This window comes from Anomalospiza imberbis, chromosome 1 (genome assembly GCF_031753505.1).
Source record: "Anomalospiza imberbis isolate Cuckoo-Finch-1a 21T00152 chromosome 1, ASM3175350v1, whole genome shotgun sequence".
NCBI classification, from domain to species: domain Eukaryota; kingdom Metazoa; phylum Chordata; class Aves; order Passeriformes; family Viduidae; genus Anomalospiza; species Anomalospiza imberbis.
In genome coordinates, this window is record NC_089681.1 from 132,157,310 (window position 1) to 132,175,028 (window position 17,719).

Genomic DNA, 17,719 nt, shown 5'->3' on the forward strand with positions numbered 1-17,719 from the left:
ATTACCATGGGGTCGTTCTTTTGCCTGAATCTTCAGACTCCTCCCAGACCATTTTGCCTCTCAACAACAACTACTCTTCTTTCCCTTCATATGGAAGCTGGCTTGGGCCCTTCTTCAGTTAAAACAAATTAAAGGGAGCTGGGGACTTGTATTCCTTTTTCTTTTGTAGCAATTCCTTTTTTTTTTAACTACTATGCTAAATAGGTAGGCAGCTCTAGTGTAAAAATTCTAGGAGCAGAGTGGGAAATGCTATTTCTCTTATGGACTTTTACTCAGCTCATATGAAACCTCATTTATGTTTAAGCAAGACTATAATTATATTATTATTGTAACTTATATAATATATTTTTAATTAATTTCTCCATAGTGTTTTTGCAGATCAAAAATTAGAAAGAAATCATGGTTTGAAGCTCGAGATTTTTGCAGACAAATAGGAGGGGATCTGGTCACCATTAACACTAAGGAGGAGATGCCATTACTAATCCAAGCAATGAGGTTGGTATTTGATGTGTATTTATCTTACAGAATTCAACTTTTCATATGAAATATTAGGAATGATCCTAGACGACTTCTAAAATGTATGGATTCCTCAAAAGCCAAAAGACCTGTGATACTTGGAAATTTATCTATGCAGTACTATTTTAAGCTTTTCATGGAAATAAACCAGTGATTTGTGACAAGAAATTTTTTTTTAAATCTCCACCAGTATCGTGCTTACTAGATATAGTTTAGAAACACATGATATTAGCAGTATTTCTACAAGGGTAGAAAATATGATCAATGTATCTACTGTTGATGTAGATATGCATCAACCTTTCAGTGGTCAGTGCTGAAACTACTTTTTGAATCTGTGAAGGTTTTCCCTGACTGAATAGTACATTAGGGAAATACATGATCAATACGACTAGTAAGTCTGATAACTAAGCTACTGACACTGAACCACAAAAATGTTACACATTTCTACGTATGCACTTCACCAAAGGTAATAGGGAAATTTGCAACTTCACTTCTTTCACAATGTGCTGTAGAAAGTTCACCTATGTATTTCTGGATTTTTTTGTGCTGATGTTTACCCACTGCTCTGTCCTGCACTTTCTTTTAGAACCTCTCCCTGTATGTTTGAAGTAGTTTGGCTGGGTATATTTTCCCTGAATCCAGATGAAGGATTTGCCTGGAGTGATGGCTCTCCAGTGAGTATCTTAATTTTTCACCATATTTGTTTGCTTAAGGTACTTTGGGATTTGTACATATACTTTTTGGCTTTTTCCTGTTATCCTCATTAAAGAAATCACCAATCCTACAAACATTCATGTACCTGCTAATCTGTATTGCAATGACTAATACCACAGCTAAACATCTGAATACATGGAAATTATCTGTATCTCATCAGATTCTGCAAAGAAGATAATATTTACACCTAAGTGCAAAACATAAAAAATTCATTATACTATATCATGTATCCTGTCTCTCTTAGTAGCCACAAGCATCTAAAAAGCTAATCAAACAGCAAGCATGTTTCCCAGCACACTCCTGAATCCCCTAGTAAGTGATAGCTCAGGGTCTTTTAAAACTGAAGCTCAGATCTGTAATTTTAATTTATTTCTTTCTGGGAATTTATCCAGTCATCTCTTGAGCCCATGAAAATATCAATAGCTGTGAAAAATGTTCCTACAGGATTTTACTCTTTATTCCCCTCCATTTACTACTACCCCCTACTCTTTGGGTTTCTTTAACACAAGCAAGGATCTTTTATCTTATCCTGTTCACATTACTTTCCACAAAAGTTTCATAAAGGGACATTATCAAGAATTCTTGATAATAATAGGTAGGTTGTATCACATGTGTCTCATTTGGATGTCAGTTTCTTCAGAGGTACCTCCTCTAGATTTGTAGGACATGACTTCCCTCTCAAAAGTCACACTCCCATCCTCATTAACCACAGGGAAGGGAAAAAAGTAATGCTGAATTGATGCACGACATGGTCACTGCCACCAGACAGATGTTGGACAGGGTAATTTTGAACCAGGTCAGATGTGGAGTGAAAAATACCCTGTCTGCACATGATTAATGATATGTGGGTAAAATTCACAGCTAGGTAAAGTTCATTACAAACAATTCCTTTGCCTGTTTCTCTTCTGTCTGTCTGTGGCTCAGGGCACAAACAAAAAAGCCCTCCGTGGCAAGACAGCCATGCCTGAACACTGACATCATTGGCCCACTCTAAAATCCTTATGCCTATAGCTTTCCCTATAGTATTTGCAGCGCTTTTTAGCTAAAACCAGAATCTCTGAGACAAAAGCAATTAGTTTCCATTTTCCAGTGGAAAGTACAGCTACTGAAACAAACGAAAAGAGTAACAAAGTTGATTTCTTCTATAGGTTAGGTACACAAACTGGGATGATAGTCCAAGGAATTCAGGACGACTCCAGTTTTGTGGCTCATTCCGTCGTACAGGATATTCTCAACCATGGTCTCTTTCCGTCTGTCAAGTACAGCATAACTGGGTTTGCCAAATAAAACAAGGTAGATTTCTTCTTTTTTTGCAAGAAGATTAAAAAACTTCAATAAGTAATTGCTTTCTAAGTTAAGTTACTGGAGAAAGACACAAAATTTTGAAGAACTACTTTTTCCAAATGGACGTTGAGAGTATTAAGTAACATAATATGGGCTGAGATTTTTCAGTTATGAATTATAAGAATGAATTTAAGGGTTTTTTTTTTTTTACATAAAATAGGGTGTATAAATAATCCATATATTTGCAAGATTACAAATTTTTTTGATATTAAGTAACTTTTGCTTTTATTTTTGTAATGTTGGAGTTAAGGAGTTGTAAGGGCTTGTATTGTATTCCTTACAATACTGGTTTTTATGCTAACAGAGGTGAAGCTAAAAATCAAGTGTGATATCTTCGTCAGATTTTTTGGTACTTCTGGTTCTCCTGTAGAATTATTCAGGATTCAACTGCTTTTGGAAAAGCAATGGTTCATAGCTGTGCTATTTCTTTTTCTATCCAAACCAGAAGTAACTCACAGTCCTTACATGTATCTATATCTATCTATATCTACATCTATACCTATATCTATACCTAGATATATATATATATATATATGCATGTACGTAAAGTCATATTTACTTTTGCTTATTAATATTATTCAGGGGGTTTTCTTGATAGAGCTAAAATAAATCTAGTGGAAATTTTCTCCCTCTTGATGAAAATACCCCCAGGTGAATTGCAGAATATCTACTTATGGATCAGTAAAGTTGCTGTGGGTCACAGTTTAAAGTGTTTCAGATAAGTCTACTGTGATTTACAGGCCTGAAGAGCAATTTTCCCTTGCCTTGCTCTGTGCTGGAATGTGATTCAGCCAAAGCTATGGCTTTGCTGAAGTGAAGCACCGCTTATGATACAAAGTTAAAGTAGATGACCTTGCATATGGAGCAATATGAAGCTGGACTGTGTGGCTAACCCTGCTTGCTAGTCAATGGCAAAGGGGTGAAGGATCCTGATCTGCTCCTCACACTTCTTGCAGTCAGTCACAAGCTACATCGCAACACATTCTAAAGAGATGCATCATGCCTTCTATTTTATTCCTTTGCAGGAGTGTCATTAAAGCCTGAACCTATTGACACATATGGTAGGTCTTTGTAGATATTTATTTTTATTATGAATATTTTTTTCCTTAAATTGTTATTCTAAAAAAAGCTTTTGTGTTCTACACACATAAAATTTAAAGGTACCTTATTTATCTTCCAGAATATAAAACCACTGCAGATGGATGGGTCATATATGAAGATAAGCTCTACTATATCAGCAAAGAACAGGTTTCCATGGAAAGAGCCCAAGAGTTTTGCAGGAAGAATTCCGCAGACCTAGCTGTTGTTAATAGTAACAGTGAGAGAAGGTTCCTAAAGAGAGCACTAATAGAAAATGTAAGAACCATTATAAACAGACAGCCTAAAGTAGAAACGCTTTTGACAATCTGCTTGTCGAACTTGAGTTGTCCTAGAAGCGGAGCCATCAGCGTCTTCATTAATGAAATATCCCCAAATGCACCCTTTGATCCTGTGGGATTTGGCCTCCCCTGCTCCATGCCATCTGCGCTGATGCAGTTGACAGGAAGAGTGATGTGGGAAGGTACCAACTCTTTTGGAAAGTAGCTGGTCTTTGAGGGAGAATAAAAAAGGAGTACCAGTTTCTGATTCAAAATCTGCTTCTTTTCTACTCCATCCTAAGGGCCTTCAGTGCTGCAGGTCTTGGCTCTGGTGTCCCAGATAAAAACCTGACTTCTGTGCCTGGGCATATAAACACGTTGCTGTGGTTAACTGCAAGCAGGCGCTTTACTGCTGTGGACTTCAGTGGCTGCTCTGTGGACCTAATCAATGGTGTATCAATTTCTGCTTGTTTTGCTTCAAATATTTATTTTTTTAATTGAAGTAGTGTCTTTCTGATTTAGGAGAGCTATAGCAGAGAGCCAGTAGGATACTTCATTGGTCTAAGAGTGAGCCTTGATAAAAAGTTCAGGTAAGTTAAGATGATCAGTGCAGCTTCTAACATGTAGAAACAAATATAGTATTTTATGAAGCTGGAGGGACTGAATATGTTCTCTTGAAGGTCTGAAGGATGTTCCACATACCATGTACAAAGCAAAATGGAATAGTCCTAGAATATTCTAAAGTCCAATAGTTTCCCCAAAAAAATAAATACTAAAAGAATATTTTTTCCTTGAGTAAGCACTTAGCCAAAGAAAATCTTGGCAGCTCTACTCTCCATACACACTTTCTCGAGTTTCTTCCAGAGATTTGCCCCATAAATTGGAGTGATACTTCACTATGCTGAATTTTATACCTATAAACATATGCACGTACACTAGAAACATGCTCTATATCATAGGGTCTGGCTTTCTTATGCCTTTTATCTATCTATCAGAGGGATTCTCCAGAGTTAGGAAGACACAGGCAATGAGTACAAAAGGTAGTCTCTGCAAACTCCTATTCCAGGAGAAAAGTCAGCAGTAATTTACAGTACAGAAACAGTAAGAAGTATTCTGAAAAGACTACCACACAAATCAACACAAAACTAAGCTAAGAGATACTGAAGAGCATGATACACTGCTTACCTTCCTACCTGCTAGTTAGGATGTGCCTGGGAGGTGAAAAAGAACTGCTTCTGAGCTTGACCTGGAAAAGGTTAGAGGAACTTTAACTTTAACCTTTCTATTTTAAGGCCATTGTTTGAATGTATGTAAATCACTTACCTTGAGAATGGCAGAGGAGGAGTGGGGAGAGAAGCTGATAGATGATTTTAACCTCCTGATTTAGGAGTCAAATTAGGGACATAGAGCACTCCATGAATCCAGTGAGAATCTCCTTTGTTTAGATCAATAGTATCAGCAGCAACAAGACATAGATGATACAGCTGAATTTTTTCCCACTTCAGGCTTACTGATCTAAATTCTGAAATACTGATTAAAATGTGGTGAAAATATCCTCTTCCTCCAATAGCAATATATTAAAGTAAAAAGCAGGTAAACATTGAGGAAAAAGTTTCAACTTTGGTACTTTAGAAAGGATGGTTTTAAAGTTGACACAATGTCCTTTAGTTTACAGGAAAATAGAACACTCCCCACTACACCCCCCACAGAGCAGGGTAAATCCAGGGAAAAGTATTTTCATTCTTGTTTTCACCTACGAAAACACCAGGAATGCTCAGACTAAAGAGCATAGTATTACCTAGGAATAAAATAGCTATTGTAATAACTATTAAGATAAAAATAACAATTAAGACAAAATTTTAATATCCTTCTCTGTATTATGAAAAACTGATTTTGATTTATCTTATTAAATGTTGTCAAAACAATTGTGGCCATTAACAAGAAATACGCTTGGTGTATTCTTTTTCTAATTTGCAACCAGAAATATTTTACAGGAATTTCTTCAAGTTAGAATACTCAAGTAAAGAAAGGGCAATCTTTAATAGTCCTTCCCATTGTAGTCAGTTCCCATGAATCCTCATAGATGTTCTTACTCATGAGGTGTTCATTAAAACTACCATATCACAAATGAAGATATTAAGTAATAACTACTTGTATATCTTTTCTTTAAGCTGGGTGGATGGAACTCCAGTAACCTATGTGGCCTGGGCTCCTAATGAACCCAATTTTGCAAATAATGAGGAAAACTGTGTGGTAATGCTTTCAGAGCATGGTAAGTGGCAATACAAAACTATTAGATTTTATTTGTCTCTGCTTGGATTATAACTGATGCTGTCAAACATCTGCTGTCAACTGTCACACAATCTTTGGTAGCTGTTTTCTGCAATTTCTTTCCAGCGACAAACCAGCAAAAGGCAGTAACTCTTCCCAGTCACCAGCTGGGACCACCAGCCATGGAAGAGGCTATGCCCTTGGAATGGGGAGATTTCAGTACCATGAGTAATTTAAAGCAGATATTTCCTTCTGGGTTTTGTCCTTTTTACAGGGCTTTTCACTACTTCTTTCAGTAAAAATTTGTATAGTCTATCTTCTCTACCATGAACTTAAGAAAACGTTTATAGCAGCTCCAGGAAACGGGAGTTGAAGGTACAAGTCAATGGGGAAAGAAACAAGTACATCTGATGTCCTAAGATACATTTGCAAGTACACTGAAATGCAAATTTCTTGCAAATCCTAGAGCTCTATTTCCTCTTGGGTCTATTTCTGTAACTTTAATGAGGCTAATGGGAATTTAGTAAGCACATGTTGATATCTCAATTATGTTTTACAAAGAATTCATGCAGTATGTTTGAACACTGTATTGTGCCATTAGATTGACTTAGTATTTCCTACCTCATCCATTTCTGATCAATTTTCTTTTCAAATTTGCTTACTTTCAAATTTACTTACTTTCTTTTCAAATTTGTATTTCCCCTGTTGCCTGCAATATGATTATGCCAGAGCTCAAAAAAAAAACCCCATACACAGGTATAGACACTGTGGAGAGAGCCCTGAATGAGGAGCAGGTGGGTCAGGGAGCTCAAATTAACTACAAGGGGCTACAGTGCCCCATTAGAGCTTATTTGAAGGTGCCATGGTTACTTTGCCTTCAGATCAAGCCATAGCCTGAAGTAGAAAATAGAGAAAATTGTGTTTATAAAAAAAAAAAGTGACAAATTATTATTACTAAATATTAAATACTATAACATGTTGAATTTTTACTTTTTTTTTCTCCAGGATTGTGGAATGACATTAACTGTGGTTCTGACAATAAATTTGTATGTGAAAAACATAACAGTTCTATTAATTCAACATTACCTTCTCCATTGCCTCCTGGAGGATGTCCAGAAAGTTGGCTTTTTTTTAACAACAAGGTGTGTCAGCAAATATCTTCGGTAAATTGTGTAAAGCGGTAGAACTGAAGAGAAAATCCTGAAAACTTAACATTTTTTATGAATATGAAGTAAATCTGGAGAGTAATTACTCAGTCAAAATGTGCAGACTGGATGGCTGGGCTTTTTTTGAGGTGACTTAGACACTTAACTATGCAGAGAAATACAATAAAGGTAGAAGCATGCTGAATACATTTCAGACAGCATAGTTTGTGCAGGCTTAAAATATACTGTTACTGTTTAAGAAAACCTGTCCTCCTCTCTTCATGTACATTATTTTGTTTAGAAATGGAAGTTTGTGATGGTCAGTCTTGTAAAAAGGTGGAAAGGTTTAGAAAGAATGTATTTGAGTAATCCCTTCAGCCCTTCAGTAGGGCTTCACAAAGCTTTGAATTCAGAAAGATGATGCCAAACTACAATTATTTTGAGTACGGCTTTGCATTCAGACACAGTCTGGAAGTCCTCATTGCTGTAAGAGAAGAGTTTGTACCAATCTGAGTAGAAGCTCCATCTACCACTGTGCTGCTATTGCATCCTCAGAATGTTAGGTCAATGTGCCAAAGGATATTTCACACCCTTTGGCAGGATGAACAGTTGTAACTACATTCACGAGAAGGAGGACAAAACACAGCAGAGATTATTCCCTGCATCTGTGTCACCCAAAGCCACATTTTCTTGGTTTCAAATGATGCCTCTATTCCTGCAGGAAGAAGGCAGATTAAAATGTGAAAAGTGATTACGTACTTGACCTCGTTACAATCACTTCAATTGATACTAGATTACACCTTGTGCCATGAGGGGGGAAAAGTGTATGCCTGGGTAGGCATCCAGACTTTCTACTCCTGAGCTCTGTCACTTATTCTAGCCCTGATTTCTTTTTCTGCAGAAAAGTACATTTTAGAGCTAATTATCTAGAGATAATATTCACATAGAATAGTTCCAGTCTTGGCTAGTTTGAAAAAAGTGTTTGATTTGTTTCCAGTGTTTCAAAGTATTTGCTTCCAATATAACAAGAAATCTCACATGGCATGCTGCACGAGATGTTTGCTTCAGTTTGGGAGGAAACCTGGCTACTATACCAAATGAACAAGTACAAGGTATGTGTATAGGCTCTACTGAAAGAAAAAATCTCAGTCTCTCACTAAAGAAACTTCTATACTCTCCAATATAAAATATGGATTACCTGATGAAAATTGCATATTAGTCAGGTGAGTCCATGGTTCATTTTAACTTCAAACTGCAAGGCAATACCTAAAATTATTACATATAAGAAATAAAGTTTGTTTCTAGGTCTTTCAGGTGCTTTGTTTTCATGAAACTTCCAGTGGGTTCTGAGGGTGGTTGCACAGATCTCTCATACTGACAGAAATTTGTATTTCCTGTCTCTCTCATTGGCAATAGGATTTTCTGAAACCTTATGTGTGCATACACAGTGGGGATGGGATGCTTATCTAAACATTTAATTAACAGCAGATGGGCTGTGTAGGGAAAGTGTTATCCTTTTATTATGTCCCCCACTCTGGGTTTTTTGCATATTTGCTCTCTTTTGGGCAAGTCACGAAGAGCTTTCCTTAATGAGAAATCTTTGCTTCTCTCCAGCTTTCCTTTTCTATCATTTGAAGTATGCCATAACTAATGTATGGATTGGGATGAATGATATCAACAGAGAGTCCACATTTCTTTGGACAGATGGAAGCACTGTTTCCTACACCAACTGGGTTAATGGTGCACCAGAAAAGCAGCAAAGCTACTTTGACTTGTATGAGTATGAAACATTGACAGATGATGCTCTGGAGGTACAGGAAATTTACGTAACCTCTATCTATACCTTGGGCAGCTAGTTGATTTTCCTAAAAGAAAAGTTACAGCAGCAATAATAGGATGTTGAAACAAGCCCTTTTGTAAGCACAATAGGGTTTAGCAAATAGTCTGATAATGATTCCAAATACACCCAAGTGTTTGGCAAAGGTTCTGTAGAAGAGGGATTTTAAGCCTTCCATCGGAACTATTGCAAAAAAACAGCTCTGTAAAAGAAGATTGGAGAAACTTATATCAGTTTATCCCCAAACTGCATTAATGCAAATACTAAAGCTGCAGCACCAAAGACAAGGTATGATAAACCAAAATTAAGATTTTTGATGCAACAATAATTTGGCTGTGTGCATGTCCCACTTCTGGCTAACGTGCTCCCACACTGCTTTACTCATTTCTGATGGTAGAAATTGATATCTTCAGTGAAATTACTCTTTCTCTGCAGAAACTCAGGCTCTTTTCTGAAGGTGGTAATTTCTGAGGAAATGATTAGCAGTTATTCACCCAAGATTTTTAACATTTGCCATCAGTCAATTTTAGCTGATGACTAAAACTTATTTAAATCAGCATAAAGGAGAAACTTGGATGACATGCCAAAAGACTGCCATGCCCAATCTTGAAATCAGTGGAGTCATGAAGGAAACACTGGAGCAAGTAAACATAAGAAAGTAAAGAGAAAATACTTTGTTGTATCTGATAATGGTAACTTGATAATGACTATAAAAAAAAGCAAAGAGTATCTGCTTTCTGCAAAAGAGCTTGCTTCAGTTAGACTAGTGTAGATTAGAGCTTTTAACAGTAGTTCTTATATTGTTTTTCTCATTGATAAAAATGTTTTGAAACAGATCTATATAACTGTAAATAAGAACAGAGAAGATTTATTATAGGTACCTTAGTCATTTATACAGTCTTATAGGGTTCTTAATAAAACTGGTAAAATGAATTTTAATTTACTTCTTTCAGACCTTAACTGGCACCTGTGGAAGCCTGGTTCAAATTTAAGGGGTCAGGTCAATAAACATCATTTCAAGTTACTTGGCAGAAACCTAGGAAATTTGAATTACACAGGTGTTCAGTGAGCTCCTCTCCTCTCTGCCATCAAGCCTGCACTAGCAGTACAGGAACTTCAGCTCACCCCCTCCCCAGGGCCTCTTGTAATGGCTGTGACTCTTCCCCTCCCCTTCAGACAGATTGTGTCTTCATCATGAAGTCAGATGGCAAGTGGAGAGATGATAGCTGTGACAATGAAAGAGGCTACGTGTGCCAGATGAATTCACGTGAGTTCTGTTCGACCCAGTCTCCTAAAGAGGAAGAATACCTTGGTTAGATAAAATGAATATATAACCTGATGTGATTTCTTCCAGCTTTGAGTCTCATTCCGAATCTCAGGCTTTCAGAGCTCCATCAGTGTTAAGTCAGTGCTATGTTTGAAGTACAAATTGTTTCACAGAAATTACTGGAGAGGAACCGCTATCTTAATTGGGGTTTTGTACTTAATCATGAGTAATACTAGAGAATAATAAATGAAAATGGCTTTTTTTTTCTCAGTGAAGTATAAGATGTTTAAACATCCTGTCTAAGTGCAGTATAAATCATGTTCTTGTAGTGATCTTCCCATTCTCTTGGACGAATCTGAGCAGAGCATTTAATCCTATCACAAAATTTCTACTGAATGCTGTATGATGTCAATCAAATTGTACAGCTTCTTGTATGTAACTTTATTGTAGAAGAATATTGTTCTTTTTTTACACCAAAATGAGTGATGAATATTGAGTCTACTACTGTAGAATTTTAATTATACAAATCACAGCTGTTCAAGCATATTATGGGAGTAGAGAAGTCAAAGCACTGATTACAAAACAATTTTGCCTCAGCTTTATTAAAGTAAAAATGATTCCCTGATCCCTCACTTCAGTCAGTTCCTGCAGCCTATTCACTCTCAGCACAGCTAACATGCTTGTAAGAAGACTCCCTCTCAGCACAGCAAATATACAGTTTTATGGAGGCATTTTAAAATTTTTGATCCCAGTTCCAGCTCTTCTGAATAAATTTACAATCACAGGGGTGGAAATATACACTGCCTGTCTCAAACTTGCAGGCAACATTCTGGCAACCCTTACAGACAGGCCAAGAAGTTGGAGTGAACAGCGAGTGGTGATCAATTAACATCAGGTCTCAGTTTTAGGCTGAGACTGGAGATTACAGCAGTTAATGCTTTAAATGCCTTGTCCTAAGTTCTATCCACCAGTGACCAGAAATAAAAGAATACTCAGATATTCAGATTTAGTCAAATAATTTAAAGCACAGAATCTGAAATATGCAATCTAGGAGTCTTGGACTGGACCAGTCAAGTCTGTAGAAAGTATACTCTACTTCAGGGCATCCAAGATTTCACTCATTACATTAACAAACTTGCTCCATGTCTCAAAAGTTATGTTTGACTTTTTTTTAGGGTTTGGGGGTGTTTTATTTAGTTTGTTTGTTTTTATTTAGGTTTTTTTTTTTTGTTTTGTTCATGAGCTTAAGAAAAGATTTTGACTTTTATTGACTTGAGCCTTTTGAGCAATTTTTTATAGCTTGAGCGCTACAGAAGAGCAATATGTTGTAAATCCATCCATTCAGTTTTTCCTCCATAGTTCCCTCACAGCCTGAATTGCCAACAACAAATCCAGCCTCTGGCTTTACTCGTTATGGTGACAGTAGCTATTCCATCATTTCATCTGAAATGCAATGGGAAGAGGCCAGAAGAAATTGCCAAGACAAATCTGCGGAACTTGCCAGCATTTCAGATGCCTACATCCATTCATTCTTGTGGATCCAGATGCTGAAATATGGAAAACCTGTATGGATTGGTCTTAACAGCAATATGGTGAGTGCTGGATAGATGGGAGGGGCAGGTGCTGAGGGAACTTTCCTGCTCTAATCGTCCTCTGGACAACCAGTTTAGAACAGCGGAACAATTGTATTCTGAATGGCTTCACTGTATAAATGCACAAAAATCTAGGGGTACTGTTAGAATTAGTCAACGATTTTCATCCACCAAACAGAGTGAAGAATCACAGAAAATGTTAGGCAAGAAGCAGGAGATGAAAGTAGAAAGTTCTAGAAACAGAAGTCAAGCTGCAGACTGAGCCAGACAGTGCAGCGGTCATGAAGTGACTGTTGGCCATTCTGAAAGTCAAACACCCTGCTATGCAGGGGGATACTTAGAGCTATTAATATATTAATAGAAGTTACTGTGGCTGATATTTTAAGATTTAAGCTGACTGTTTAATGTTTAATGTCAAGTAATCTTTATGCACAAGTAGCTCCAAATTTTAATTTAAATAAGGCAGAGCAGAGAGGACAAATTCTATGTAATTGCTTCTCTTGAAGTAGGATTTACTAAATGACCTAAGATGGCCTCATCTGACTTTCTTGCCATATTGTAGGAGTTTGTTACTTCAGAAAAATCCTCCCAAAAGCAATGCAGTGTTGAACACTGTTCATATGTAGTTCTTGTGTAACTCAAATTGCCTGGTGACATTGCTTAGAACAGTGAATGGGGTTTTTAAAAATGGCCCCTTTTTCCCAAAAAAATCAAATAGACATATAATTATATTTATACTATATTTATGTGACAGAACTTTTTATGTTAAAAAAATCTATTACCAGAATTCCTTTGTTTTCAGACTGGTGGCTATTACAAATGGACCAATAACTGGAAAACCAGGTACACAAAATGGGCAGCAGGGGAACCAAAGGAGAACAATGCTTGTGTTTACCTTGATCTTGATGGTACTTGGAAAACAGCATCTTGCAATGAAAGCTACTTTTCAGTTTGCATGATACCAGATGGTAAGCAAAGGCATGTAACAATTTTAAAGACACATTCCTAATTCCATGAGCCTGTCTAATCCTAGATATTTCGCTCTAGCTTGGGTTACCCCTGCAGAGGACTATGTTTCAGGGTAGCATCTAACTCCCAGCAGAATGTGGACGTTTGCTATTAGATGATGTATGAATTTAGGCACAGGAAAGGCTCTTGTGCAAATCCATATGGCTGCACTGCTATCATGGTAAAACTGTTTCCATAAGATGAAGCTCTATCTTCAAGGTATGTCTTGCTCTTTTCAAGACATGACCATAAATCACAAGTCTGTGTGTAATATTAGTGTGTGCACTGACTGTGTCAACTTCAACTGGGGAAGGTAACACGAGTGTCCACTGATCTGAAATACAGCCAAGAGTTTCACATGCATTCACTGTTGCTAGAGGCAAAACTGTAAGAGCCTTGGCAATGTGAATGTTACTTTAACTCTTTGCAGATATATGCAGAGGCATGTTTCCATCTAGATTTTGTAGAATCGTGCTGTTTTCCCTCCTTTATGTTTTAAGGCTGCATATATTTGGTCTGCTTATGCAGACCAATCAAAGTGAATTGGAGTTGCACCCATGATCAGAAACAGAGTCTGATTTGGCAGAGGCATGCTCCACTGATGTTTTTTTTTCTATAAAGTGACAACATGAAGAGACTAAGCAGCCAGACAACATGGGACTGTGACATTAATGATTCATTAGCCTACAAGAGCTTTCTGTGTTGTGATAATGCAAATTTGAGATTTTTATCATCCCTCAGGGTTTGCTTTCTGCCAAGAAAGTGCTGCCAAGGCAGTTAGTTAGATGTTGCAGGATGCAATTTGATTCCTTGTCCTGAGAAATGTGATTTGAGAAATAAGATGTTTAACACTTTTGACTGTTTGGCTCTCCCTGTTGTCTGGGTTGGGGGAATGTGGGAATAGTCATGAGTAGATGTCAAGACAAATAAAGCTGAGTGAGAGAAATCTCACACCATTTACACATGTGTCATAGAATCAGAGATGATTCACAATGCAATACCAATTTCATACCATATGGCTTCCTTAGAGATAGCTCCTACTGACCCTGCTGAGCTGCCTGGAGACTGTCCTGAAGGAGATGAACTCCAAGCTTGGATCCCTTACCATGATCATTGCTACTACCTTGAAGCATCAGCTGAGAGAACCTGGGCACTGGCCTCCCTTGAGTGTGCTCACTTAGGTGAGAGCCTTCATTATCAACTAAAAAGATTTGTACCAATGTTTATATAAAACTAGCATAAAAATGTGAAGATATTGATTTTTTAAAAAAATGAATCTTTTTTTTTTTACCTACTAAGCTGTTCTAAGGCTGGCACAATGAAAATAAGCTGACATGAGTCACTTTATACAGCCTTCTGTCCTCTCAGGTCTACAGCTTCCCTGCGTATGAGTTCCCCATTACGTCCTGGCTTGTGGGATACCATCCTGTAGGCAGCAGTGATGGCCACAGCCTCTAAGTACCTCCAGGTCATTGTCTTCTGCAAGAAGCAGTGGAGACACCAACAGAGAAGCATTAATACAGAAGCTATTGTTTGTACAGCCTGAAAAAAGGAGGTCATTACAGTGGTTACTCATGTAGGTTATGGTTATTTGCTTATTAATGCCTTTCAGGAGCTACCTTGGTTTCAGTAGAAAACATGGATGAATCTCACTTTCTGACTCATAAAATTCAACCACTTGGAAATAAAGTAGGAGGCTTTTGGATAGGACTTTACCAGAATGTGGAAGGTATGCCTAAATTTCAATTTTTAATGGAAAAATTCATTGCTGATACAAGAAAATTGAGGATTACAGTACTTTTACAAAAAAACCCCCATAAGTTTCCACTGAAGAGTGTCTTACTATGGATATTAAAAGTAAATTGCTGAACTAAGGACTTAAAATATTAATGAAATAGATATGTTTTAATTTTTTTTTACTCTGCGAGTTGCTCTGTAGGTCAGTGGTTGTGGCTAGATAATGCTGTCCTGGACTTTGTTAACTGGGAGGAGAAAGAGTTGGATGTGGAGCATCAGTGTGTGGAAATAACTGCACCATCTGGCTATTGGGACAAAAGCGATTGCTCTGCAGAAAAAGGATTTATCTGCAAAAAACCCAAAGGTAAGTCCTCAGTGTGTCAGCCCTTAGTGACAGGACAGATCTGTTCACTAGTAACTGTTACAGCCCTTCACCACAGCTCTGGAAGTAATTCCTGGCAGTTTGGTTTGGCATATCCCACTTCTCTAACCATTTGTAGTTGCCTGTTTTTGCGGAGTGCAAGCTCTCCAAATCACTGTCTACATGGAAATACAGTAATATCCTGTACAGCCTAAATTGAGAATGAAACTTTCAGAAACTTTTGAGTGTCTAACACAGGTGTTGATGTGGCACCTGTCAAATACCTGTGCAAGGGTATGGCTATTCCAAGAACTGATTATTGTAACAGTTATTATACCCTTGCAAGGAGGAATCAATGTGAATAATTGATCTTCCAGCTTGTTATTCTCAAAAAATATATTACTTCCCAACATACCAAACTGGCTTCATATTGGCCTGATTCAGTAATGCCCCAGAGATCCTAAAACGTCACCTATTTGTATTGCAATAATGAATGATATGAGGAATATTTCCATTCTAAATGAAAACTTCAAGTAATTAGAGAAGCTGTCTCATTAGCATTTCTGGAAAATTTCACTCAATACTGTATATACCAGACTAATGCTTCAGAGATAAAATACTACACGAATTATTCCCAAGTGGAGATACAAAGGAAATTGTCTGCAATAAAGCAGTATCATTTTATTCTTCTAACTTAGATGTTAAAAGTCAACCTATCTAACCTAAAAAAATGGTAGGTAGCCATCGTTAAACCTTTGCACATTCTTTTGTAGTAGCTGTGGGATCAGGTTTAATTTTCTAGCTTTTGCATTGTTCCCAGTAAATCATGGGTAGCATCTCTGGCTTATGTTGAAAACCTCAAAAAAAAAAAAAAAAAAAAGGTGGGCTGTAAAGATTCTATTGATGAAAAGTTGAAAAAAATTTGATTTTAATGCTAAAGACATCTCAAGACATGGTAGGTGGTGAAAAAATAACTGAAAATTTGGGGTTAGCATTTAGTCCTTTTTTAAGTAGTCTTTAATTATAAAAAGATGCTGAACTGTACCAAGAAATAGTCATTTCCCATGCACTGTTAATTTCTGTGCTTAAACCAGCACATGCCCATGGCAGTAAATCAATTAATCCTTATTAAAGACTTACTAAAAAAATCCAAAATACATTCCATCCTACATAGTACTAAAATAATAAGGAATCTCTAAAGTTCATCTGTTGAATGATACAGAGGTCCCATACGTACTATTTCCTGCCTTAGGAGGGATTACAGTTGTTTTGTATCTATTCATTTTGCATTCTGCTTTGCTTTCACTCTATATTTCACCTTTATAAATTCTCCTCTGGGTACCAAGGGTGTTTGCAAACTGTAACGTAGAAGAGCCATGAGGAAAAATATTTTCATGATAATTTAGAACTCTTTAATTCTACGCGTATAATTCTTCATTTCTGAGTGCCAAACTGTTTTTTTTTTTGCACTTCTTCTATAGCAAAAAACCAATGTAAAAAAGGTTTTTAATTTTTCTCTGTCTCTATCTTACACAGAGGTGAATAGGAAGATTACTCATGTGATTCTGTAGGTGTTTTCTTAGGAAGACTTTTAGGAACCAAAAATTTTGTAACAGCTAGACATGCAGATCTTCCCAAAATAGTCCATTTAAAACTAATCTCCAGTGATACATCATGTTCTTAGTACGTAGAAAATAATATTTCAGGAAAAATGTGAAAAGGCATTTTGAATGAACATAAAAAAGAGTCAGTATTTTAATGTTGGTAATATAAAAAGAATATAAAGCTTCAAAAGTAAATAAAGTAATGTTAAATAGGAAGGTGAAAGCTAAGCAATGTATTTTTTGCCTCAATTTGTTGTCTTTTGTAGCAGACATTTATGTTACTAATGTGATAGTAGAGCTTCAAGGGGTTTTGTTCCTGTGCTATTTTTGCAAATAGTCAAACATACAGATTCTAATAAAGTGTCATATGATTTCTCTCTGAAATTCATTGAAGTGGAGCTGAATGGGAGTCCCATAAAGCAAAAAGGTAAGAGCTTTCATAAGAAAATTAAGAGAAATCTAAATAGAGGAAGAAGTTAAAATGAGTTTTCCCAAACCACTCTCTTTTAGAGAGCAAGTCCTACTGATGGTTGCACAGTTATCAATCACTCCGGGTGACCCCATGGTGCCTTTCACATGCACAGGAGCACTCACCTGTTCTTGGCCAGTGGGACTGCTGCAGGGCTAACCCTGAGCTGGCAAGCTCAGCAGTGACCAGACTTGAGAAGAACTTTGAAAACAGCTACAGAGTGCTTTAACTTGGCTGTTGGAAACTATGCAGATGTATATGAAAGTTTCTTATAAAGATATAATTGTAAATCATGTAACAAAATATTGTAACACTAATTTCCAATTATTAGCTTCCCACATCCATCTAAAGCATACATTTTCATTACATTCTTAAAGCATCCCTTGCATGCATTGTACATTACTGTACTCGAGATCCACTAAAACCATGTTAGCTTTAGGAAAAGAGACCTGACTACTGATTAGCAGCAATTCAGAGCTCAGATTTACAGCCTTCA

At 36.9% G+C, this 17,719-nt stretch overlaps 1 protein-coding gene across 1 annotated transcript in view; it reads left to right on the forward strand.

The window, feature by feature from the left end:
* Positions 1–17,719, forward strand: part of LOC137486837 (macrophage mannose receptor 1-like) — a 32,573-nt gene that overhangs the window by 14,587 nt on the left and 267 nt on the right. The window contains exons 13-29 of the mRNA XM_068212364.1: positions 368–495; positions 1,103–1,190; positions 2,379–2,523; positions 3,600–3,635; positions 3,755–3,930; positions 4,455–4,522; positions 6,104–6,204; positions 7,209–7,345; positions 8,346–8,460; positions 8,963–9,159; positions 10,362–10,452; positions 11,812–12,044; positions 12,847–13,012; positions 14,081–14,233; positions 14,665–14,781; positions 14,992–15,153; positions 17,149–17,181. Of these exons, the coding sequence (XP_068068465.1) occupies positions 368–495; positions 1,103–1,190; positions 2,379–2,523; positions 3,600–3,635; positions 3,755–3,930; positions 4,455–4,522; positions 6,104–6,204; positions 7,209–7,345; positions 8,346–8,460; positions 8,963–9,159; positions 10,362–10,452; positions 11,812–12,044; positions 12,847–13,012; positions 14,081–14,233; positions 14,665–14,781; positions 14,992–15,153; positions 17,149–17,181 (2,146 nt within the window). The remainder of the gene's footprint in view (positions 1–367; positions 496–1,102; positions 1,191–2,378; positions 2,524–3,599; positions 3,636–3,754; positions 3,931–4,454; positions 4,523–6,103; positions 6,205–7,208; positions 7,346–8,345; positions 8,461–8,962; positions 9,160–10,361; positions 10,453–11,811; positions 12,045–12,846; positions 13,013–14,080; positions 14,234–14,664; positions 14,782–14,991; positions 15,154–17,148; positions 17,182–17,719) is intronic.